The 26,515-nt window shown below is 43.8% G+C and overlaps 1 protein-coding gene across 7 annotated transcripts; it reads right to left on the bottom strand.

The window, feature by feature from the left end:
- Positions 1 to 1,079: 1,079 nt before the first annotated feature.
- Positions 1,080 to 26,062, bottom strand: LOC128562527 (zinc finger protein 300-like). Of its 7 annotated transcripts, none has more exons than XM_053557556.1 (7): positions 25,712 to 26,062; positions 19,773 to 19,901; positions 18,191 to 19,090; positions 15,657 to 15,698; positions 7,363 to 7,489; positions 7,017 to 7,112; positions 1,080 to 3,677 (listed from the first exon to the last, which is right to left on the bottom strand). In XM_053557556.1, exons 4-7 carry the CDS (start codon positions 15,663 to 15,665, stop codon positions 2,590 to 2,592), a joined length of 1,320 nt encoding a protein of 439 aa, XP_053413531.1. In that variant the 5' UTR covers positions 15,666 to 15,698; positions 18,191 to 19,090; positions 19,773 to 19,901; positions 25,712 to 26,062; the 3' UTR covers positions 1,080 to 2,589. The 7 variants fall into 7 exon arrangements, with proteins under 7 accessions (XP_053413531.1, XP_053413530.1, XP_053413535.1 ...); XM_053557555.1 differs by having other exon boundaries at positions 18,866 to 19,090; XM_053557560.1 differs by having other exon boundaries at positions 1,080 to 3,674; positions 15,657 to 19,090.
- Positions 26,063 to 26,515: the final 453 nt, after the last annotated feature.

The following is a 26,515-nucleotide window of genomic DNA, read 5'->3' as shown; positions in this document are numbered from 1 at the left end:
AGCAATGGATGCAAAACCCCATGGATAGAGGACTGACTGTATGTAAAATACAGCTGATGTAAATGAGTCACCAGGAGAGGCAACCATCACACATTTTCATGCTTTTCCTTGAGCTGCTTTATGTCCCTGGTATATTTTCTCTCTTTCCTCCTATGAAAATCCCTGCAGTATTCAGCATTCAGCCCAGATAACATGTTCTCTGTGAAGCAGTTCTTGGTACCTTTCCTTCCTCCCCTCAGTTATGACCACTGTTACTCTAACAATTTTGGTATCTGCATTAGACTGTGAGCTCTTTAAAGTCAGGTTCTCAGGCCTATTATTTCAAGATCCATGAACTTAATAGTTCTTAAATATTTGACAGAGGAATAAACCATAGAAAAGCCCTGGGTTGTTTGGGTGTTTATCACATATTCACCTTATAGGGCCCTGGACACAATTCTTGAAACTTGGAAGATTGGATTCTCCTCTAGAGACTTTTTCCTAAGAGGATCTGTGCTAGCTGTGAGGAAGGACCACAGATAGCAGTTGACAGACCCAACTTACCAATGCCAAGGAGCCTTGAATGTAACAGGTGTATAAGCTGGTATAAATAACTGCACTCAGAAAACCTGGCACCCCTAATTATATCTCCAAAGCCAGTGCCCTACATCCCATGGGAGAGGCTTTTCCCAAAGATACGACTAAGTACTAGCCTCAGCCTAAAAACATTTTCTGAGGGGCCCATTCAGGAACCAGGAATCAATGCAGGTAAATTTGGCCCACCTACCCACCTGGCTGGAAAAGGCATATGTCTATCAAGGCTGACCTGGAACCTGTGAAGAATTATAGCTAAGCAGACAAGACAGAGCAAAAGACTGAAGTTATTCACTTTCTTGGCAGGCTTCGAAAGAGAATCACCTTCCCACCATCTCCATTCTCACTTCCTGCTTCTCTTTCAGGCTGGGGAAACTAAAACACAGAGAGGTCACAGAGTGTGAGAGCCTCCCAACCTCCTCCCCTACTCCTACAGGGGTGAAGGAAAGGATCTCCCTCAAGAGAAATTTAGTATAGCTACTTTTTTTTGAAGACTTTATTTTTTAGAGCAGTTTTAGGTTCATAGCAAATGGAGAGGGAAGTACTGACGTCTCCCATGTACTCTTCCCCACACAAAACAAATGCCACTTGAGTTCATATGTCAGAATCCTCAGAAACATAAGTTGAGGTGTCAAGGCAGTGGATAACTTCAGAATATTTTGTGTTTTCTTCTGAAAGTTGTTTCAAAGACCATGATGTTCAATTTTTCTATGGGGACAATAGAACAAATTTAAAACTCTAACTTACATGAGATGCAGCTCGGTGCTTATGACTCAATCAGGTAAACTCTTAAAAACTACCAAAAGAGAGACAGACAAGCTTTCTGTCTCTAGGCCACCTCCTCCCTCTACCGCCTTCTGAAAGTTCTGGATTTGTGAGTTATTTCAGGGCCAAGGGCCAATTCTGCCTTGTGTGGCCCCAAGACCTGCATCTTGTCCTCTATAGTCTGTTAACACTGGAGCTTCTGGGTAAACAAAATTAAACACACAGTGGAGCTGTAGCATCAAGTCACAGATTTTATTTCTGGTTTTCAGTTCCTTCTATATAGCTGGCATCTGGAAACTTCTCTTGTTTCCTTATGAGCTGAATTATGCATTGAAAAAAATGTTAAGCCTTGCGTTGTCCATCATTTCTAGTTCTCTATAGTGGAAGGGTTTTCACTTAAATAATTCACCATATTGCCCAAGAAAAGAGCCCCAACTTTACACATTTAACATGTAAACAGAACTTATAAACTGGTTGATGGAGAGATTTCAGAAGATACCATGAAATCGCTAGCTTCCAGATCAGGAGCTCTGTAATACTCACCAGCAAAACAGCAGATGAAATGGCAGGTGGTACTAAAGACGGACTGCTGGTTTAGTAATAAATTCTTATTGTTCCTGTTATACATCACAAAACAAGGGTGTACTTTAGTATAGAAAGTCTTGATATTGGGCGGCGCCTGTGGCTCAAAGGAATAGGGCGCTGGCCCCATATGTTGGAAGGTGGCGGGTTCAAACCCAGCCCCAGCCAAAAAAAAAAAAACTGGAAAAAAAAAAAGAAAAAGAAAATCTTGATAGATATTACTGTATATATTATAGTGTACATCTCTACAAATTCACAGTTATGTTCAGCTCACCAATGTGACTCAAAAATAAATAAAGATTATTTTATGTAGCTCAGGAACCTAATCCCTATATACTTCTGGGATTGTTCTGATGCTTATTAAATTTGTTATCTCAATGATTTATTCCCATATTTAAAGCTTGATCTTCACAGTTGACATAGATACTCTTTATAATTAAGCATATACTATAAAAATATATCACTTTAGCACACCATTATCCTCTCATCGTTAATTTGGACAGTCGAAGCTTTCCCTAACCCACTATGTAGGCAGAATGTCACCTTGGTGTGGCTGTCTGCAGACATTGGCCATGGATTTCCTGCTTAGGGCTCCTGGGCACCGAGAACGCCCACAGGTCTTCATTTCCAGATGTGTGGTGACTTCTTGACGATGACTCTCTCGCTCATTCATCCGTGCAGTTTCTCCCTGGTGTGAATTCTGTGATGTCGAATGAGATTCGCCTTCTGGGAGAAGGTCTTCCCGCAGTCGGAGCACTCGTAGGGCTTCTTTCCCAGGTGAGTCCTCTTGTGGATGATGAGGCAGGAGTTCTGGGAGAAAGCCTTCCCGCACTCGCTGCACCCGTACGGCTTCTCGCCCGTGTGAGTCCGCTGGTGCAGGATGAGGTGTGACTTTTGGAAAAAGGCTTTTCCACATTCGCCGCACCCGTAGGGCTTCTCTCCGGTGTGGATTCTGTAGTGTATGATGAGGCAGGATTTCCGAGAGAAGGACTTCCCGCATTCTCTGCAGCCATAGGGCTTCTCGCCTGTATGAGATCGAAGGTGCTCGATGAGACGCGACTTGTGGGAGAAGGTTTTCTCACACTCCGAACATTTGTAAGGCTTCGCCACAGCTCGGATCGTCTCAGATGCAGGCAGGCCTGTCTGCCGGGAGGCGGTTTTATTACCACGATCGCTGCATCCACTTGGTTTCTCTTTTGCGTGATTTCCCTGGCTGCTGAGGCAAACCTCCCTGACACCACTCCTCTGTTCGCTGCACCCATCGGATTTCTCGCCTCTGTGGACTCGGTGATGCACGATGAGTTCGGATCTGCGGGAGAAGGCTTTCCCGCATCTCCAGCACCTGTGGGGTTTCTCGCCGCTATCGGTTTCCTGACCTGCTTTAAGGGCTTTGTCGTGGCTTACAGCTTTTTTACACTGGCTACATTCACGACGATTCTCCCCAGGCTGTGGAGTTTCAAGCTTAGCATAGAGAAATACATTTCCATGTCTGTCACACTCAAATCTCCTTCTTGCAAGATAGGAGTTAGGAGTGAGGTCCACATTACATTTCAAACTCTTTCCACAGGAGTCACATGTGTGGCCTGTTTGTCTTGAGGGAACAAGGTTTGTGCTCTGAGGCAAATTATTTTTTCCAAGTTCATTGCATTCTTGGAACCCTTTTTTGTTCAAATTTTTCTGGTTTAGGTGTGATGCACTTGAACATTTGTCTTGGTGTTCCTGTTGTCTATCTACTTGTGTAAGAACATGCCAAACTTCTGGGAAAAAAAATAAATGATGTGAACTTGTTAATCCTTCTAGTTTCATATTATAAAATTATTTGGGAAATGTTTGGGAGGAGAATTAATTTTGTGGTTTTGAGCCCAATTGCTCAGGCTAAAATAATAACTCTTTTACTATAAAACTTTCTAGTTACTTGGATTTTGAAAAGAAAAAAAAGAGACACAGGAAAGGGAGGACATAGCATTGACAATGAATATAACTAGCATTTCTATTAAGGAGTTTCACACAGTAGATTGGCAGAAGAAATTGACAAGTCAAAGTGAGCCAACAAGAGAAATCAGAAGGGTTGTAGCTTCAAGGCAGGATGTGCCCACGGACCAGCTCACTGAACTGTGTAGAATGGGGAGCCCCTAATCTGCAGTGGCTCCCACCTTCCCTGGTGGAAACACTCCTCCACTGTGGCTGGTTTCAAGTTACCACAATGATGTTACTGAGTGCACAGGTGTGAAGGTTCTGGCATAATTGGCTGTGACAAGCCAGTCCCAGACAGCTCTAGACATCGGTATGTGAGGAGAGAGACCTGACAAGGATAGCCCATCAAAAGATGAAGGGATTTTTGAGCGGCACCTGTGGCTCAGTGAGTAGGGTGCCGGCCCCATGTACCGAGGGTGGCGGGTTTGAACCCGGCTCCGACCAAACTGCAACAAAAAAAATAGCCAGGCATTGTGGCAGATGCCTGTAGTCCCAGCTACTCAGGAGGCTGAGGCAAGAGAATCATCTAAGCCCAAGAGCTGGAGGTTGCTGTGAGCTGTGATGCCACAGCACTCTCCTGAGGGTGATAAAGTGAGACTCTGTCTCTAAAAAAAAAAAAGATGAGGGTTTTATTTAGGAAATTTGAGTAAAGATTAAAGACTAGGATTTCCAGGGGAATGGAGAAAGAAGAGTGTTCAAGAAATCTGAGTAAAGGACTCAGTGAAAGAAGTAAAGTGACATCTGTCCCTCATTGTATTCCTGGGTCACAGGAAGACTCTTTGCTGTCTGCACTTCCTGTGTCTTCCCCTGCAGTTCCCTTTCATTCTGCATACCAAAGTGTTATGTCCTGCATTATCCATTCTGCGGTTAAATGTCCTCCCAAGCACCTACAGGTCTTTATTATGTCCAGTACAAGAGCACAAGAGGACAAGCCATCCTGGTCCCAGGAGCAAAGTCTTTCCTGTTCTGATGCTCGCAACACCACTTCTGTCAGGTTGCATGGATTGGGCCGACAACCCCAAACCCTCATGTGGCCCCTTTCTGTAGGCCTGACGGGCCTGGCTTCCCACCAGCCTCCACCAAACCCACACAGTGGGTTTCTTGGACATGCTGGTTTCTACACCACTGCGAAATCCACTTTGTGAACCTTAAATGTCAGGGTTTTCATTCTGTATTTGGGTCCTTATAAGCTTGTATCTTTATTTGCATTTCAACCAAAAGCTCCACCTGCTTCCTAGCACCCATGTCGCTCTCCTGTTTACAAGTTCAGTGCCAAAGCCCAACTGCTGAATTCCTAGGAGGTGAAGATCATCACCCACAGCTCTCCCCCACCAAAATCTTCTGGGGTGAGAACCAGCCATGGGTATTTTTAAAGCTCTCCCAGGTGATTTATCTGTAACTGCTCTAAACAAATGCGTGACAAAGAATCCTTCTCCAGGAAGGACAGGAAAATCCCTCCCTTGCAGAGATTTAATGAGTATCCACTACCAGCCTCCCAAGGTAGTAAGAACAAATGAAATAAAGGTTTTTCTCCCCAGCAGGTTATACTGAGATGGGGGAAAGCTGCACTTACAACTATTAGGCAGAATGGGACCATATTACATTTAAATGTCACACACCAGCAATCCCTGAGTTACAAACATCCAACTTACATATAACTCACACTTACAAATGGGGACTATTACAGTAAGTCCCTGAGTTACAAACATCTCATTGACATACTTGCACTGACAAGTGGAGGCTATTACAAGTAATAGGTAAATGCACCTAAGACTTACATACAAATACAACTTAAGAACAAATGTACAGAACCTTTCTTGTTCACAACCCAGGGACTGCTTATAAAAGGTAATATACTAAGGCTGCGCACCAGAGTAACCAGATGCATTCACATCTAAGACCAACTAGAACCAATAATGGAATCAAAAAAGCCCACTAGTAATTGAACCCTCCAGGCATATAATATATTTGGGGATGATGTGAGAAGAAACAGAAAAGATGGAGGAAAATTGAATGAATTTCTAAAGGTGGGGAGACAGAACCTACAGTATCAAAAAGAAAAAGCAGCACAATGAGAAGATTCTGTGCCCCCATAGTGACCAAGCTATGCTAAGCCTGAGCAGAATAGAAAAAACCTTACTGCCCTACAAAAGGAACATGTGGAAATGAATTCGCATTTAATAGCAGAGCCTGCCCGCTCTAAATAACCTGGCCCCTTCATTTTCTATGGCAGAAACTCTGCAATCAACATGAGTAAATGCAACACAAAGGTGAACTCTAAGGGACAAGAGTTCCTTAGGTGAACTCTAAGAGCCATCAATTCACACGGAAGGATAGGAATGGCTGTCACCTGCTTACAGGTGTGAAAGAGCAGATAGGAACTGAAATATAGATGTAGTAAATAAGTTCTCCAGGTGTTTCTCAGTGAAATAAAGGAGATGAGATTAAAGGAAAAATTGCCCAGGCGCAGTGGCTCACGCCTGTAATCCTAGCATTCTGGGAGGCCAATACCCTTGAGCTCAGGAGTTTGAGACCAGCCTGAGCAAGAGCAAGACCCCATCTCTACTAAAAATAGAAAAATACTATCCAGGCATTGTAGCAGACACTTGTAGTCCTAGCTCTTCAGGAGGCTGAGGCAGGAGGATCACTTGAATTCAAGAGTTTGAAGTTGCTGTGAGCTACACTGATGCCACGGCACTGTAGCCTGGGGCAACAGAGTGAGATGCTGTCAAGAAAAGAAAAGAAAAGAGGGGAGGGCAGGGGGGGAGGGAAGGAGGCACAAAATAACAACTATTTTAAAATAGAGCAAATCTATGAATCCCTAACACATGAGAAAGCATATTCTATAACCCTGGGGGAAAGTATAAAACTGAAGATTCTAGAGAAAGAGAAAGTCATATTGGAGATGGCAGGAACGAATAAAAGGATAAATGGAGACTGTCTTTCTCAAAATCCAGGCAGAGGAAAGTAACTGTGCAGATGGTAGGATTATTTGGGGATCTCAAGATCTGGGGCCAAATGTCCACAGTTGCTTGCAAAGATCCAAGGCTATTAAGAATGGTCACCGAAGTAAGAAAGCCCCAAGGTTCTGCTCTGTGACTTCCTGTAGGCCGTTCACTCACCCGGGAAGCTCCACCTGTGCATCTCCTCTTTGTCCATCCATGGCTCCTTCCCCTGCTCCAACCTGGCGATCACAGCTGGCTTGGCAATTTGACATCCTGCCCATGAAAAACAGAAGATTTATGCCAAGCTGCTCGGCCTTTTAAGCAAACAGATGGGACATCTCAGCCAAAGAACATATGTCTCATGTGGGATGTAACTTCACAAATAATCCAAGTGACATGGAGACTGACCACTGAAACCCAAGGCCAAGAACTTATACAATCTAAGAGCTTTCACAATTTTACAGAACTGAATGAGGAAAGGAGCTCAGACACAGCCTGAGGACCACAGGGAAGCCATCCTCACCTACTGAAACCAGGTGGCTATAGTTCTCCAGCATCACATCCCGGTACAGGGTCCTTTGTGCAGCATCCAGCTGTTGCCACTCCTTCCGAGTGAAGCTCACAGCCACATCGCTAAATGACAGTGACCCCTGGAACAGCACAGTCCTGATTAATCTGGAGTGATCAGTACTGAATACCATGGCAAAAGCATAGAGGATATTGATCTTTCCACCTTTGGAGGTCAAGTTTCACCATGTTAAGTTATTTAGGAAGCCTAGAACTACCCTAACTTGTATTACACTATGTGGGAGAGGAAAAAAAAAAAGATTTGACAGGAGTGTCCAACCTGTGGCCCACAGGCCACATGCTGATTTTGTAAGGACTTTTTTTGCTTATCTGTGGTATCAGATACCATGGTTGGAAAGTATGCATTTATCTTTTTTTTTTTCCTAATCAGCTTTCCTTAGTGTTTGTGTATTTAACATGTGGCCCAAGACAGCACTAATTCTTTTAATGCACAGCAGAGTAAAAAAAGGTTGGACACCCCTGGAAGAAAATCGCAGTACTGGGTCTCCCTTCCTTCCTTCACTGAGCAAGCATCTACTGAAGGCCAGCATGCTACTGGCATCCTACGAAATGCTCCTGGGCAAGAACTGAACATGGCTTTGCTCCTGTTCTAAGGCAGTGAGAGTTCTGCAGAAGCTGTAGAGCAGTGGTTCTCAACCGGTGGGTTGCTACCCACAGGAACTGTATTAAAGGGTTGGGGCATTAGGACAGTTGAGAACCACTGCTGTAGAGTAAGATTACACCAAAGTTTGTGATGAAGTGTAATTGCATACAGAATGGGCACAGTGCTTCAGAGGAGATCACATTTGAGTAGAGTTATGAAAGACAGAGTGATCTGATGTCTGAAGGATACTCCTGTTGAAAGGCTTGGCACAAGCAAAAGAGTCACTTCACTGCACAGTAAGGGAGGAACTGCAGAGTTGAGAATTACAATGTAAGGAATAAGGTGTGTGTGAGAAAGAGATCATGCAAGCAGATCATAGGAAAAATTAAATTGTTTCTTCCTGTGAGCCACATAGACTCCCACATCACAGTATTTACAGAGAAGAACTACGAAAGCTGATCTAACCAGGCATGATGGCTCACACCTGTAAGCCTAGCACTTTGGGAGGCCAAGGCAGGTAGATTTTGTTTGTACTCAGGAGTTCAAGACCAACCTGAGCAAGAGCGATTACCACCACCACCCCCATCTCTACTAAAAATAGAAAAAAGATTAGCTGAGCATTGTGGCAGGTGGCTGTAGGCTCAGCTACTTGAAAGACTGAGGCAGGAGGCTTGCTTGAACCCAAGAGTTTGAAGTTGCTGTGAGCTAGGTAGACACTTCTGTACTCTAGTCTGGGTAACAAAGTGAGATGCTGTTTCAAAAACCAAACAGACAAACAAACAAAAAAACCTGATCTAATGTGGAAGAGGGTGGGAGTCACTGGAAGGGAAAAGAAATAGGAGACAAATTAGGGCACAATCCTAATCCTTTACCTGAGATAGGATCAAAATTAAGACAGCAACAAGAGGAAAGCAGAGAAAGGACTCCATAGACAGGATGGGGCTTGGCTCTCTCTCCCCCACCCCTTCTCTCAATGAATTAAAAGCCCAAATTTTAAATTTTTTTTTTTAATTATTTTTTTTTTGTAGAGACAGAGTCTCACCTTACCGCCCTCAGTAGAGTGCCATGATGTACACAGGACTCACAGCAACCTCTAGCTCTTGGGCTTCCGCGATTCTCCTGCCTCAGCCTCCCAAGCAGCTGGGATTACAGGCGCCCGCCACAACGCCCGGCTATTTTTTGGTTGCAGTTCAGCCGGGGCTGGGTTTGAACCCGCCACCCTCGGTATATGGGGCTGGCGCCTTACTCACTGAGCCACAGGCACCACCCCCAAATTTTAAATTTTTAAACTTACACTTATTAGGAAAAAAGAGGATAGACTTGTTGACCAGAAAGAAGGATTTTAAGTCACAAAAGGCAAAGACTGTAAAGGAAGAGGCGGGCAATCTTACCTACATCACAATTTATATAAATACCACTTTAATAAAAGTTAAAGCAATACAAACCCCAGGGACATTTTTAAGAATATAAATGACAAAGGATTAGAATTGAAAACTGGAAACAGAAACTCTTACGTATCAACTAAAACAGAACAAAACAACTCTACAGAAAGGAAAAGCACATAAAAGATGAACAGTTAATTCATAGAAAAAAGAAGAAAGTAAACCAAAATTGGTGCTCAATGTAACTAGTAGTAGGAAAAATGCAGATTGTAAAACTTTTTTAAAAACCAAAAACTCTGTTTCACATCTTATTTGATCAGCAAAAACCTACATTTTCAAGGTATTTCACAGTGAAGAACCAAGAGTTCCCCCAAGAATGTGGGAAAAAAGAGAAGCTCAAAACCTATGGGTGGAGGCATGCATGGATGCACATACCACAAAGAGCAACTTAGAAATACCCAGGAAGATAGAAAATGCCAAGTTTTCAATTTTAGGTGTATCCTCCCTAAGCCCTCACAACACTAGTTGCCCAAAGAGAGATCTGAACAAAGATGGCCATGACAACATCGTCTGTAATGACAAGAAATGAAAAGACAGTGGCTATGTCAATCTACACCAGCTGAAATGAATGCACAGAACATACAGGCTAAAACAGATGAATTCTATCTTGACTCTTCTTAAAAACACAATGGTGAGTGAAAATAATACACTGCAGATATTACTGACAATATAATACTATTTGTGAAAATTTAAAACCATTGCAACCTCTATAGATTTTTCATAGATACATATGTATGCAATAAATATATTAAAAACATGGACACAAAAATATAACATCACAGAAGCATTTGTCTCTGTGAAAGAAGGAACATATGGAATGGAAAAAAGAACAGAGAGCAAGTCAGCTGAAAAGCAGACTAGCACAGGCTAATAGCATAGCCTCTGGAGACAGACTGCCTGGGTTCAAATCCTGCCCTCCTACTTGTTAGCTGTGTGGCTTTGTACAAGTTACTTTCCCTCTCTGGGCCTTAATTTCTTCCTTTGCAAAATAGTAACATTATAACTACCCCTCCTAGGGTTGACTCTTAAATGAGTCAACACACACAGAATACTTGTTACTGTGGTCTTCAGTGTTGGCTGCAGTTAATTATTATTGAAGATGATTTCTTTTAAAATGAAAGCTCTGGGATGGCACCTGTGGCTCAAAGGAGTAGGGTGTTGGACCCCTATCACAGAGGTGGCGGGTTCAAACCCAGCCCTGGCCAAAAACTGCAAAATAAATAAATAAATAAATAAATAAAATGAAAGCTCTGAGAGCAAAATCACTTTGAGTGACATAGTCTCTTGACATACTATCCTTTGTATTTATGCATTTTTTCCCTTAATTTTTCAAAATAAAAAAAAAAAGACCCCAGCTTGACCAGTCCTCCAACCCAAAAAGAATGCTGATGAATAGCACAACGATTTTGAGAAACAAAATAGAATGCAATCATCCTGTGGTATCTGCTGGGGATTTGTTCCAGGACCCTCCCTATCCCCAAATACACAGGTAGTCTGGTCCCACAGTCAACCCTGAAGAACCCAAGAACTCTGCTCAGCGTTTTCCATCTGTGCTTCGCTGAACACAGATGCCTGAACACAGATGGTGGACTGCACTAGAGAAACAGTCCTCCAGAAAGCAAAAGAAGATGTGAAGCCTCAAGAACGACAACAGCATGACTTTGGAATGGGAACAGATAAATAAATCAACAAATAATAAACAAACAGACCCAGAACTCTGTGGGAATTTATCACATTATATGGAATGCATTTCCAATAATTGCAAAAACAAATAATCTTGTGCCGGGAACAACAGGCATCTGAAAAAAATCAAATCAGGCATCTACTCCATAATCTTGACTGAAAGACATCTAAATCTAATTAAGATTTACATGTTAAAAAGATGAAATGGGGTGGCACCTGTGGCTCAAAGGAGTAGGGCGACAGCCCCATATACCGGAGGTGGAGGGTTCAAACCCAGCCCCGGCCAAAAACTGCAAAAATAAAAAGAAACAGTACAATTATATTGTCTGGGAGATTCCTATATTATCACAGGATAAGTGAGTGCAAACTGCATTGAGTGCTAGGTGGGGAAATGTGGGGGTCAGGGAGCTTTCCTCTCTGCAGAGGTCAGGGGAGGGTGCCTTGGAAACCTAGCGTCAGCAGGGAGAGGAAGGAAGGGCAGGATGTGCATAGGCAAAAGGGTGGCCCAAAGTATCCCCAACAGTGGGATGTGAAAAGTGTGTAGTAGAGGGACAAGCAGCCGCATAAGGCCTTGGAGCAGCAAACAGGGGTAGGGGACAGAAAGGACAGCAGAGCCCAGACCATGCAAAGGAGCCTGGACCCCTTCCAAAACAACAGTAGAGTCTCTAGGACACTTGCAACCAAGGGCTAAAGGCTCCCTGAACCAGTGATTTTTTTTTTTTTTTGAGACAGATCCTCAAGCTGTCGCCATGGGTAGAGTGCGGTGGCATCACAGCTCACAGCAACCTCTAACTCCTGGGCTCAAGCCATTCTCCTGCCTCCGCCTCCCAAGTATCTGGGACTACAGGCATCCACCAAAACGCCCGGCTATTTTTGGTTGCAGCCGTCATTGTTGTTTGGCGGCCCGGGCTGGATTTGAACCTGCCAGCTCAGGTGTATGTGCCTAGTGCCTGAGCTGCTTGAGCCACAGGCGTCAAGCCAACCAGTGAATTCTTAAATCAATATTGACCTATCCCACACTAAGCATCCACTGTCCCACAGATATATAGAAAAGGAGCCAGACATGTAACTTAAAAAGTAAAAAAGAGAAACAGGTGAAATTGTCTTTAATAATATCTTTTATGTAACCTGATATATCCAAAATATTGTTTTGATATACAGGGTGTCCATAAAGTTTGTGCTCATTTTAAAATAGTTGACTATTATTTTAAGATCACTGATGTAGTATGAGAAAAACAAAAAATACGAAAAAAACTCTGGTATTTTATACTTACTGCACACGCCAATTGACATAATGTTTCCTAAATGGTTACAATGCAGTCCCATCAAAATGGTTTAGTGTTTAACAGAAAAATATTGTCCTTTGGTTCAGTTTTAAAACTTTCTTTTCTAGCGATGGTGCTCTGTTGCCCAGGATGGAGAGTGCAGTGCTATTACAGCTCACAGCAGCCTCAAATTCCTGGGCCCAAGCAATCCTCCTGCCTCAGCCTCCCAAGTAGCTGGGGCTACAAGCAAGCACTGCAATGACTAGCTACTTTTTCTATTTTTTATAGAGTCAAGGTCTCATTATGTTATCCAGGCTGGTCTCAAACTCCTGGCCTCAAGTGATCCTCCTACCTTGGCCTCCCAATATGCGGGGATTACAGGCGCAAGCAACTACACTCAGACCAGTTTTAAAATTTAAATGTAAATTGCAAATTTATGTTCTCAGTCACACTAACCACACTTCAGGTGCTTGGTAGCCCCATGTGGTTAATGGCTATCTCATTGGATACCATGGTCTAGACTGAGTAAAGACCAGCATATTCCTTTGCTGAGCATAAGGTATAAGGTATTGATAGATAAAGCCAAAGTTTAGTCAACCATTAAGGGTCCAGTTCTATAGTCTGTCTGCATTCAGCCTCAGCCAATTTTTTTAATATCTCTAGACTCAAGTCTGTCCATCTGTAAAATGGGGAGAGGTGGGTTATATGTAAAATACCCCTCTCAAAGGCTTATTCATGAAATAATGTATGAAAAGGGACAGAAGCCAGCATGTAAGTGCTCAACAGATAGTTTTATTACCTTTATTACAGATTGCCCTACCCGGGAGAAGTCCCAGCGGCACTCAGTTTCCTAATGAACAATAGTTTCTAGCTGGGTGCAGTGGCTCACACCTGTAATCCTAGTATTCTGGGAGGCCAAAGCAGGTGGATTGCTTGAGCTCACAAGTTCAAGACCAGCCTGAGCAAAAGCAAGACACCAGTCTCTACTAAAAATAGAAAAACTGAGGCAATAGGGTAACTTGAGCCCAAGAGTTGGAGGTTGCTGTGAGCAATGTGCACAGCACTCTACCCAGGGCAACAGCTTGAGACTCTGTCGCAAAAAAAAGGATAGCTTCCGAGGGAGACACTGAATGAAACTTCCAGCATCCAGGTTCATGGACAGGTGGAATCAGCTCTCTCCTCTGAGGATGGGTGTGGAGCTGCCACCTTGTTTTCAATCTCTCATACTGGCCTAATCCATTTCTGGTTCCGGCTAGCCCTAGCTTTATGAAGCACAGACGTAGGAACCGAGGCCTTGAGAATGCTTTCCTTCCTGGAGGCCATGAGGCCTCTTCTTCCTCTGGTACTAGCTCTCTCCTGCCCTGATCCAAGCACGGGGTGCCTCTGGGAGGTGCCTGCCATGAACCTAGCCCATGAGCATGGCTGACTGGATAGAGAGGGCCTAAACCTGAACTAAGCTGAAGCAAAGGAATCTTTCCCAAAGATCTTTTGAAAGGGATCTATGAAAGAAGTCTTGGTCCCTTTCTGAGGCAGAGAGTGTAAATGTGAGGAGGGAAGCTGCAGCCATCCTTTTTCTGGCCATGTTGATAAAGCTGGTGTGAGAAGGCAGGTACAGACACAGGGACAAGGGAATAAGAAAGACTCCCAGTGGGCAGTGCCTGTGGCTCAGTGAGTAGGGCCCCATATACCGAGGGTGGCTCAGTGAGTAGGGCCCCATATACCAAGGGTGGCAGGTTCAAACCCGGCTCCGGCCAAACTGCAACAAAAAAAATAGCTGGGCCAACTTGTGGCCAGTGCCTATGGTCCCAGCTACTCAGGAGACTGAGGCAAGAGAATCGCCTAAGCCCAGGAACTGGAGGTTGCTGTGAGTTGTGATGCCACAGCACTCTACTGAAGGTGACAAAGTGAGACTCTGTCTCTAAAAAAAAAAAATAAAGATTCCAGTGATAGCTGGATTCCTGGGTGAAAGGGCCTCTGATCCCTGCTAAAAACCTGATCTTCCAGAGTTAAAAGTACTCAGGCGGTGCCTGTGACTCAGTGAGTAGGGCGCCAGCCCCATACACCAAGGGTGACAGGTTTGAACCCCACCCCGGCCAAATTGCAACAAAAAATAGCTGGGCATTGTGGCGGGTGCCTGTAGTCTCAGCTACTCGGGAGACTGAGGCAAGATAATCGCTTAAGCCCAAGAGCTGGAGGTTGCTGTGAGTTGTGAGGCCATGGGACTCTACCGAGGGAGACAAAGTGAGATTCTGTCTCTTAAAAAAAAAAGAGTTAAGGGCGCTGCCTGCCTTATAAGACTTTTTCCCCCATTCCTAACCGATTCTAGTTGGGTTTCTGGTTCTCACATAACTTCACACATTCTGATCAGTGCACTCCACATCCACACATTCCTAGAACCCAGGAGAAGGACAGAGGAATTTGAGAATGCGGACAAGCTGCCCTGAAAACACAAAGCCTCTGATGTCCAAAGAAAGATAACAATTGAGTAAGAAAGGACTTGAAGGAGACCAAAGGCCGATGGGTGAGGACTGACCCTTAAAAAGAGAGGGGAGATCACTTGGAGATAAGGCCAAAAGAGCTTGGGCCTTCTTTCCTCCATTCCTCTGTTAGAGATTTAAACTTTGAGCAATTTGCTTCCCATCTGTGTCAAAAATCATTATGGAAAATAATTTGAAGCACATGCAATTCATTCATTCATTTCTCTAGATAATGTGGTGTTTTATATCTAGGTCAGTTTGAACTGTCTCTGTATACCTAGTGTTTTGAATCCCTAAACAACGGGAATTACAGATATCTGCTTTGGCATAATATCTACTGTTTATACTGGGGGGAAAGTCACAAGAGATTTGATGTTGTGTTTCTTTCAAAGTTGTTATTATTGAGGAACTCGCCTGTTCCATCTTGCATATGAAGTTTCATCAAATAAATTTCTAAATGCCTGAGAAAGCTTTATTTCCCCTGAGAAGTCGCCATGCCTGTCCAAAACAGACAACACAAATCATGTATTAGATGCAATCCTGCCTTTATAAAGTGACAGAAAAGTTAGACATAAATTTACAGGGCCACTGATAACTCTGGCAGCCTCTGCAGTCTATCTATCTTGCCCTTCCCACAGTCTTGATTTTGGTTTCTCATTCTCTTCAACTTTTCATTAATCTGATTTCCTTTTGCATTTTTGTTTTGTTGGATATATTCTTATAAGCATCCTAAAATCTCTGGTAAAACAAAGTGTAGTATAAAGAAATGCCACACTCACCTGTGACATGCCTCTTCTCTGCTGTTCTGGGAAAGCAGATACCTGCGAAGGTAGACATCGGGGTAGGGGAGAGAGGAGGTGAGAGGCCAGGCTGGCCTTGCGCTGGGCCACCCCAGGCACACATGAAAAAAAGGCTTCCTGGAAGGAGCCCCTTTATCAGAGCAAAGCCTTCATCTTCACAATGTGGTAGGGAACTAATCTTGTGAGGCTCACACTTGATTTTTTTTTTAACTTATTGAATATGTGTATCTGTTTCAATAATCAACATGCAATTTACTGCCACCCCATCCCCCTTTACCCAGAAATGTAATTAACAGAAATTATTCTGAAGAAACAGTCAGGAGTTCAGGCAAAGATTTAGTTGCCAAAAGATTTATTACAATTTGATAAAACTCTGAAAAAATAGAAATAAATAAATATCCAACTTTAAAGGGCTAAATGAATATATGACATTCAAAGGGACGAAAACATCACATAGCTAATAAAAATAAAATCACAGAAAACTATTTATTGATAGCATACCAACACTTGAAAATGTGGGTGAAAACTATTTGAACCAATACACACAGGCACACCCACATCCTTATGAGATAATCTCTGAAATGGCATAAAATGCTGGTAGTAGTTAGCTCTGGGGAATAAGATAATGATCATCTTTAAGTCTTTTTCTTCATACTTAGATGAATTTCTGAGCTTTTCTATGACAAACAGGTATCTCAGATATGATCACGTTTTAAAGTTATTTTTTAAATATTTATAGCCTACCAATCTTCTAACCAAAAGCTTCTACTACCAGCTCAGCTTGTTGAGGAAATTCACAGGAAAATATACAAGTGTGTTCTTGCAGGCAGAGGTCATTAAATGGAGATTAGCTGAGGCAACTGGAGTTTTATTAACATGGGTCTCTCAGTTCTGTGAATCCTATTAACTTGTGTTTGTCTTCTCATAGTTGCAGTTTGTGAAAAGTAACTTTTCTTAGAGAATCAGCCTGGCTAAATCATGCTGATCTCTGCCCAGGAAGTGGGCCTGCCACTTAATAAAATATGGGTCAAGATTTGAAGACTTCTGCACCCTCCCCTCCTTTATTCACTTCCAGGGGAGCAGAAGCACTCAGAATCAAATGTGCTGCAGCCAGAAGCATCAGCGGGGCCTCACACCCGTCATTTTCCCAAGCAGACTTGAGGCCAACTTCAGGAGCGTTCCCACTCAGGCCAGACACAAAGTCAGCAAGGTCACCAGCCGGCCCAAGATCTTGTCACCAAGATCCAAGAACTCTTCAGAGACATTAAAACTATGGAATTACAGTAACTCCCCCAAATAATTCTAAGGGCATTTTTTAAATTGAGTGCTATCTAAGAGCTTAAAAATACAGATTGGTTGAATATACTGAAAATACGTCTGACATGGGAAGATCTTCCAGCAATACCAATAGGTAAAAAAGGCAAGGAACCTGAGTCTGTGTCACAGATGGGCAATAGGAGAATGCATGGGATTTTTCCAGGTGCCTTAGCATTTAGGTAAATCCCAAATACCCTAAAGTCTAAGGAGGAGCTGCTAGACATATGCTAACAAATTCCTTCCTGTGGGGGAGGAAAATGATTGAAGGAGGGTTATCTATGGAAAGAGTTGTCTATCGAAACTGACTTTCTCCTCCTCTCCCTAGCCAAAAGGGGCGCTCTCAGAGAGCCAGGCAAGGCACTTAGAGGATGCCTGCAAGGAAGGAGCTAACACAGCACACCTGGTGGGGGCATGTGCCCAACCACTCTCAGATCATTAGGTGGGAGTTCATTTGGGCCCACATGAACATCTTCAGAGCTGAAGGATTCAGAAGTCAGAGGCTGGCTAAGGCCACCAAGGCATCAAGGCGAGGGGGCTGGGGGAGCCCACAGCATTCCCAGCATTTGTTAGAACAAAGATGCAAGAGTTTCCTTGGGAGTCAAGAGGATAAAGGTACCCAAAGGGGCTTGAGCTTTACTATGAGGATGAGGACACTGACTATGCAGGCTACTGCCCCAGTGAGGAGAGCCAGCCCCAAGGGGTGGGCACCAATGGGCAGGAGTTGAGGGTGGGGTGGTGAACAGAGGTCTGGAGAGCCCCCTGGTGGTGTCACAGGCTATGCACCCAACGAAAAGCCACCAAGTGGCCTCAACAGGCAGGTGGGAACTACAAGACCACACAAGGAGAAAACTGTGCCACTTCCCTCCATTTCCCCTTCCCTGTACTCCACCCTAAAGAAGAAGGCTGTCCCATGAAGAGAAGGAAGAGTTAAAGGCCAAGGAGCGATGGTTATGGAGGTCTTTCCCCTGGGGTGGCCCCAGACAGCACCTCTGCAGGGAGGAAGACAGAAGCTTGAAACTGGACATGAGCAAAACATTTGCAGAGACCATTAGCAATCGAGGCGAGGCAACCAACCCCACCCCCCATAACCTGAAGTGACTGAGCAGCTGTGGGGTTTCCCTGGATTCGATTCTGGTTAAAAAGTGTTATGGGTTGAATTGTGTCCCCTGCCCCAAAGGACACGCCAGAGTTCTAACCTGCAGTGCCTCAGCATGTGACTTTATTTGGAAACAGAGTCTTTACAGAGGTGATCAAGTTAAAGTGAGGTCAACAGGTGGGCCCTGATGTAATATGACTCGTGTCCTTATCACAAGAGGAAGTCTGGACACGAACACCTACAGGGAGAACACTGGGTGAGGATGAAAGCAAAGGTCAAGGGGATACAGCCACAAGCCAAGGGACACCAGAGGCTGCCGGCATCCCCCAGAAGCCAGGGAACAGGCCTGGAGCAGATCCTCCTGCATAGCCTCAGAAGGAACCAACCCCATCAATACCTTATCTTGGACTTCCAGGCTCCAGAACCGTGAGATTAATATATTTCTGCTATTTAAGCCCCCAACGTGTGGTACTCTAACAGCAGCCCCAGGAGGGTAAATATAGAAAGGCAGACCCAACAGTATAGGTCAAAAACAGTGGCTAGAGACACTTTACTCCATTTCCTGCTGGTATACATCAACTGCAGCACATGTAATGGGTTACGTTAGCATATGTCTATAAAGAAAAGATTCTGAAGGTTCAATGTGTTAATAACATTAACAATGGTTGTCTTTGCATGCTAAGATTTCTTTTTCTTAACTAAGTTTTTAAACAATAAACACGTGCTCATTGTTTATATTTAAATATTTCATAAAAACATAAATACATCATCTTACTGTGTTTTCTCCCCATGAGATTCTATCAAAGTCCTTCCCCTGGAGGAAAGGAAATCCATGAGGTCTGAAGGAGCAGAAGGTGGGAAGGGGCAAGTCTAGCGCTGAATTGTGGAACAGTGGAAGCAGCCCCTGCCTGGTGGACAGGAGCCCAGGGTGCTAGTGCTGGCTCGGCCTCTAGTGAATTGGGTGGCTCTGAACACCTCTCTCACGCCCATTTTCTTTAGTCTTTAACATGAGAAGGAAAAACAGAAAACTCTTAGGTTAAGAAAGCAACCTCTACTCCTTGACTATCGTAATAAGGGGTTTATATCTTGCTAGAAGCCAGGTATGGAGGTGCTTATTGGATGGGGAGAGCTAGTGATATAGCTACACAGACAGGAGAGGATGGAAGTAACTGCATGTGAGTTTAGAGACTGGGTCGGGGGTCCTCCAAGTGTCATGGAGACCCTCTGGCTCCCAGCCCACACCCTAAGTATACCCTAAAGCAGCAGTTCTCAACCTGTGTGTTGTGACCCACAGGAACTGTATTAAAGGGCTGTGCAGCATTAGGAAGGTTGAGAACCACTGCCCTAAAGCAAGATGCCCTATCTCCTCCTAGCAAACTTTCCACTAAACTAAATCCCAGATAATCCCTTGATGTGATATCACCCAAACTTGTTCTGCCAGCAAATGGGCCAGGGGCTGTTTCAGGTACTTGAAGCCCAGGGTCTGCTACTCTCTGGGTGACACTCCAGCTTTTGCCCTAAGCTAAACAAAGTGGTCTCAGAACAGGAGATTCCTGCATAGATTCCTGCTCCCCGGGCTGTCTTCTTCTTAAGAATTATTTTATTCCTGGCATGCCTGGGTCTTGAAAACTTGGGAAAATTCACTTGGTTGCCAAAGCCCTGCTCTCCTGTTGAGCACTTACCTTTAGTTGGAGGCTCAGCTTCAGCCTCTGACTCTCTGGGAGTAGAGACAAGCTTGACTATGCAGAGAGGAGAGAGGTGCCTTAGTTACAAAGTCTGATCCTAAGCTTTGGCAAAGACACTAGGAAAACCTGGAAATAAAATGACATGGTGAGGCTCCCATGGAAACACTAGCAGGGTACTTTACCTCTGAGTTGGAAAATGGCTGGTGATAGAAGGGAAGTCAGAGACTGGAAACCCGAGACAGGATCAATGCTCTATTTCTGACTTGGAAAAGACAGGGACTCCATGAGAAGTAAAGCAGGTAACCTAAGGAGCTGAGAGACACCCTCACCCCCGTCAGCTAATCCCTGCTGATAGCCAGTAAAGAATCAGGCACCTGAGGTCTAAACCCAAATTCTACCAACCATGTGTACACACCTGGAAGCATATTCTTCCACAGAGCCTTGGAAAAGAGCCCAGCCCACCCAACATCTTGATTTTGGCCTAGTAACAAACACTCTGAGCATAGAACCTAGCCAAGCTCTCCTGACTTCTGACCTGCAGAACTGTGAACTAGCAAGTGGTTGTGGTTTTAAACCACTAGATTTGTGGAAATCTGTTGCACAGCAATAGAAAACTAGTACAGGCTTTCCCTGGGTGCTCACAAGGAAAATCAGGGCTACACAGGAGACCTGAGAGACTCCCTGGGAGTACAGTTAGGGAGGAGGGTGTAGCAGCCATGGGGGAAACACATGAAGCCCCCTCTAGAATTTTCTCTCCTGAGGAACCAAAGCCTTAAGCTGCTGAGAGAACACAGCCAATCCTGCTACCTCCAGAGCACAAGTGAGACCCTGTGCATGTCCCCATGGGGCAAGGACAGGCATATGTCCCGAGTTCAGACTTACGGGTTTTTACCACTGGCAGCGGGCAGGATCACTAAGATTCAGGAACCCAGGCCCACCTACTGCTGAGACAACAGAGTCCACCCCTCTGCTGCTAGCAAGTACTGAGAAGCAAGCAACAGCTGTCAGCACAAGGAGAGATTCAAGAACGAAAGGGTCCACTGGAAGTGAAGTGTAATGCTACAGAACTGTGAGGCTAGACGGCCACTGGAGGTAAACACAGCAATAAGCCCACTGCCCACTCGACTCCTGCTTGGACCAGGAGCAACCACTCTCCTGGCTACCATGTTCCACAAGCAGTAACACCCAGGCACAATCAAGCCCATGTCCTAGTGTCCACTGTCCTATGTACAACGTCTTGCCTTTGAGGAAAAAAGATGTGCAAAGAGCAAGGAAAAACCACTCACTGCAGAGAGACAAAGCAATGAACAGATGAACAAATGCTAACTCCATCCTAGATCTGCAAGTGCCACAAACGTATTTAAAACAAAAAAGACAGCCTGTAATCCTAGCACCCTGGGAAGCCGAGGCGGGTGGATTGCCCTGAGCTCAGAGGTTTGAGACCAGCATGAGCCAGAGTGAGACCCCGTCTCTACCAAAAAAAAAAAAGCCAGCTGGGAGGCTGAGGCAAGAGAATCACTTAAGCCCAAGAGGTGGAAGTTGCTGTGACACCACATAGTACTCTACTGAAGGCCACAAAGTGAGACTCTGTCTCAATAAAAAATGAAAGAAAGAAAGCCTTCAAACTAAGAAGATTGAAAGCCAATTGAAAGCAAAATTAAAAAAAAAAAAGAAACAAACAAAAAAGACATAATGAAGAGAAATGGATGAATCCTCCCTTGCAATGAAAGATTTTAATATACATTTTAAGAAAGTAAGATCTAAAATACAAAAAAATAAAGAATATATAAGATATGAATAACAACATAAAAGCTTGATCTACTGGATACAGATAGAAGAATGCATTCAGTAACGGAGAATATATATTCTTAAGCACATCTAGAATATTTATAAAAATTGACAAGCTAAAAAAAAACCCAAAAATACCAAAAGAAAAATGTATATTGCATGGATCCCATTCTCTGAGGCAAAAGGCAATATAATTATAAAACAATAAAAAGGATACAAAAAATATTTTAACCACTAAATATTAGATGAATCCATGCTCAAAAATATTCCTATCAAAGAAATACCAGGCCCGGGCGGTGCCTGTGGCTCAGTCGGTAAGGCGCCGGCCCCATATACCGAGGGTGGCGGGTTCAAACCCGGCCCCGGCTGAACTGCAACCAAAAAATAGCCAGGTGTTGTGGCGGGCGCCTGTGGTCCCAGCTACTCGGAAGGCTGAGGCAGGAGAATCGCTGAAGCCCAGGAGTTGGAGGTTGCTGTGAGCTGTGTGATGCCACAGCACTCTACCGAGGGCTATAAAGTGAGACTCTGTCTCTACAAAAAAAAAAAAAGAAATACCAGGCCCTATGTTTTTAAAGGAAATTTTATCAAATTCTACTCAAGATTTTTGTAACATGTAAGTAGTATATTTGGGTTTTCTGTTTGTCAGTCAAGTTTAGTAATTTACGTTTTGTCCCAATTTATTTCAAATGTATGGCATTAAAGAATTTATAGTCATCTCTCATAATTAAAAAACTGTATCTGAAATTATCTCCTTTTCCATGTCTAAATGGTTTATTTCTGCCTTCCTATGATCAGGCTCAAAGTTTGTCCATTTCATTGGTTTTAAATACAAACAAATTATTTTAGTGGTTTTAACGAATCTGTCTCAAGAACTGATTTTTGAGGTTTTAGATGTTTTTTAATTTGTGCACAATTTTAGACTTAAAGTCTCAGGAACAGTATAAAGAATTCCTGAATACCCTTCATCTAGATCCCCCAAATACTAATATTTTACTATATTTGCTTGGAGGGATGGGGGAATTTCAGGGCTGATAAAGAAGATCCCTTCATGGGGGGGGGGCAAAACCACCATGAGTGTTAGCTGGGTGAGGTTCTATGCATGCATGTGTGTGGCTGTGGTTAGGGGGCTACCATTCAAAAGCAGAGATGGATGAGGCAACTCCTAGGTATCTCCGGGTCAGAGCTATTAGGGTCTTATTTATGGCCAGCAGATGTTGGGTGCAGTTTCTTAGTGTATGCAAAGACTGAGAGCTCTAATAACTAAAAAATAATTGGATGTTTTGAACTTTTGAGTTTAGTGCTGGTGGGTTTTGAGCTAATGGGTCTCAGTTTCCTGTGAAAAAATAATTTAGGAGCCACTGTACTGAGACCATCTTTATTCACTTAAATATCAATTTATCCTTCTCTTCCTTCTTTTTCTCTCTGCATAAATATTTCAATGTGCATTTCCCAAAAGCCAGGGCATTTTGTCACACAACCACAGCATCACCGTCAGAATTAGTCAATGAGCATGGATACAATGCTCACTGGCTGTCCCAATAATATCCTTTGTCACTAAAGGGAATCTCGGATTCTCCACTGAATTTCTTTTCACGTCTCATTGGTCTCCTATAGTCTGAAGCAGTTCTTCAATCTTTGTTTTTAATCATATTGACATTTTTAAAAGGGTTATAGACTAGTTACTTTATATAATGTTCCTGAATTTAGGTTTATTTACAATCTCATGATTAAATTTCAGTTAATAATTTGTGGCAGAAAATTTTTTAAACCTGCTGCATTATTTCTTTTTTTTTTTTTTTTTGGCAAGCTGCTGTATTATTTCTTTGATATCGTCTTTTTAAATTTCTGCTCATTCTTGTTTCTTTTCCTTTTGGGAGGCTTACTTTTTTTTTTTTTTTCTATGTTTGCCTCCTGAGTTGATTGTCATTAATTTTCAGTCTTTAATATACTGGGGGTGCCAAAAAATCCATACATGATTTAAGAGATGGTATCTATATATTGTTTTTCAAAGTTGAACTGAATTATGGTAGCAATGTGTAGTATGATGTTCACAGCACCTCTAGTAATTGCAGAAGTCAAACATGACTTGTATTCATCTTTTGTTATCAGTATATATTGAGTATTACAATTTTAACACAGTTGTTTCTTTCTTAAAAGGTCTATACATTTCTGGGGCACCCTGTGTATATCTTAGGGCTATAATAATTAAAAGAAAAACTAAAATTGATTCTTGGGGAGGCTTTATTAAAACTAATGAGGTAATTAGTATTTTACTCATGTAAAACTATTTTAAATTATTTAAAAAGAATTTTAAAACTAAAAATTACATAAGACTAATGAAGTAGCCAAATGAGGCACAACTGATCAAGAGAAGGCAAAAATAAAAGGGAAACAATTTCAGATGTGGTAAAGTTTTTTAATTATAAGAGATTATTATAAAGCACTTAATGTCATAAATCTGAAATTAAATGAGACCATTTTCTAGAAAACAATAAATTACTAAAATTGACAAAGAAACAGAAAACCCTTACAAATTACTAAACATTAGATGAAAGGGATCCAATACTTTAAAATACACCAAAAGAAACACTAGGAATTCTATCAAATCCTATTTTCAGTGTGTATAAGCCAAAACGGATTTATATCTAGAACATATGAAAAAACACTAAAAATAAAAGGGGGGCAGGCCCAAAGAAATAAAAGCAAAGGTGAAAAACACAAAATAATTTTATATACTGTTCATTGCTACATTCATATCTAGTAAGTAAACATAAACGTAGAAGGGTACATAGCAGTTTTAGGAGTTATATCTCTGAGTGAGGGAAGAGTGCAAAGAGGCACCAGTAGCATTTGTAAGGTTTTAGTTCTTTCCAGAAAATATGAAGCACATACACGCTTAACTTTTGCTCAATCTGGATGAGTACAAAGGTTTCTTTCTTTTTCTTTCTCTTTTCTTTCTTTCTCTCTTTCCTTCTCTTCATAGATTATTTTCTAATACAACTAACTAAAAACAGTAAAAAAAGAACTATGGACTTGTAGCAGAAACCCCTCCTAATAAGACCCAAACATAAGTCATGATGGAACAAACGAACACATTTGTTCTTACCAAGATTTAAAACCATACTATCAGTCTCATTTTCCCCCCAACTAAAGTCTCTTTTACCTTAAACAAACAAAAATCATCAAAGACAAATCCTCCTTAAATTCCGCAGCCCAGCCCACCCTGTCATGCACCTCTCTTCATCAAGTGCCCTAAAAGAACTACGCTAAACTGTCACAGTTGCCTCCCTTCCCCATCAGTCTGCAAACCAGGCAGAGGCTCTCACACTGTCCTGACTGCATCACCCTGGCCAGGTGCTTCTCAGTCTGCACGAGTCTGAGCCTCTTATCCCTTACTTACTCACCGTCCTCACCGCCTTTTCCAGCTGCGGGTATAGTCTGACCACGTACCAAACGCGCGGGCAAGGGCCGCTCGGCGTATCGGACTTGGGCTGGAGCGCAAGGAATCCCACCCAGAGGATCCATTCCAAACCCTCCGCAGCCACTGCACTCATTCCAGCGGTGCCCACTGTTTTGTGCCTCTTAACTCTTCCAAATGCGGCTTCCTTATCCTTCAATACCGTTTTTGCCACTTTCACGGACCTTCTTTTTCTCTAATCTGACCTGAAGCCTTCACTGCTCCATCAGAACCGACCCTCCCTACCTAGATGTACCGGCATCCAGCACGGACAACTCTCAGGACACCTAACCCTTAGTCACCTCTACATGCTGATGTGATTAACATCTCTACAGAACTCTGATAGAGGACTGGACCTGGTCCTCTGCTTCCCCAGTACCTGACCTAGGCACTGGACAAGCGTTTGTTGAATGCCCAAACCCCTATAATAAACATTTACATGTTTCCTGTCCCTCACAACTCAATGCTTATCGCCCACGGTGATGTGGGGTCTGCGGGAGCCACTGATGGTTGGAGAGAAAGGGGCGGGGGTGTCTCCCTCCAAGGGACGGGGCTGTCCCTAACTGAAGCTGCACGAGTGGAGTGGAGTTCAGGGGCCCAAATGGGTAGAAAAGCTCCAGGTCAAGGGGTGAGAACGAACCCAGAGTGGGCAAGAGTGGGGTCTTCATAACAGAGAGAGATTCCAACTCACCTAGGCTCGGGCTGTCCCCTCCGGGCTCCTGCTCCAGCCTCCGGGACAACGGGTTCCAACGAGGCAGAGCTGCAGGAGGAGAGAGGAGCTGTGAGATGCGAGGCCTGATGCTCCCAGACCCACTACCTGTAGCATCCCCCAGCCCAACTCGGGGTACCCCGACACCCTGCGAAGATGTCAGGGAACCCGCGCCCCGCGCTGTGCCAGCTCTGCAGCAAGTGTATCTAGCCACGCTCTCGCTCTCCAAGTAGCCGGGAGCCGAGGCACCGCCTCCTCTACTCCACTGAGGGCTACAGGGCGGCGCTGGTCCACGGTACCACGGTCGCCGTGGGAACAGCACCGTCCGGAAGTACGCACGTCCCAGTGGGACAGCTCCAAACACTGGGTAACAGAATCCACTCCCGGGAGGAAGGCCTACAACTCCCAGAAGTCTCTGCATCACCACGCTTCCGGGTCAGCCCACCACATTTCCAGGCGTGGCTACTACTTTGGTGGACAGGAGTGAGCCGACGTGGACAGGCAGGTGGTGGTACCATGGCCTGACCCCAACGCTCCCATGGCCCCGGTTGACCTGCGCACAACCAGAGGATGCGCCCTCTCCCACTAGGGGTGACCTATGGCTTCACAGGGACCTGGTCAGTTTTGTCCTCAGCTGCGCGCCATCTTGTGGGTTATGGCTGCCCAGAACTCAGAAGTCGGATCTGGGCCTAATGCTGAGTGGTCTCTGACAAGAATTGTATTGTTAGTAAAGTCCTTTCCTTCAGTCCTGAAAGCCCCCCCAAAAGGTGTCATTATATCCAATTC

This window comes from Nycticebus coucang, chromosome 12, assembly GCF_027406575.1.
Source record: "Nycticebus coucang isolate mNycCou1 chromosome 12, mNycCou1.pri, whole genome shotgun sequence".
Lineage (NCBI taxonomy): Eukaryota > Metazoa > Chordata > Mammalia > Primates > Lorisidae > Nycticebus > Nycticebus coucang.
This window is presented reverse-complemented; position numbering and strand designations above follow the sequence as displayed.

Bases quoted from the DNA above. Each gene is read 5' to 3' on its own strand.
- LOC128562527 (XM_053557553.1), bottom strand. The intron at 7,113-7,362 runs GTGAGGATGGCT...TTTCATGGGCAG, and splicing joins TAGCCACCTGGTTTCAGTAG to GATGTCAAATTGCCAAGCCA. The intron at 3,678-7,016 runs GTGAGTGAACGG...TTTTTTTCCCAG, and splicing joins GCACAGGTGGAGCTTCCCGG to AAGTTTGGCATGTTCTTACA.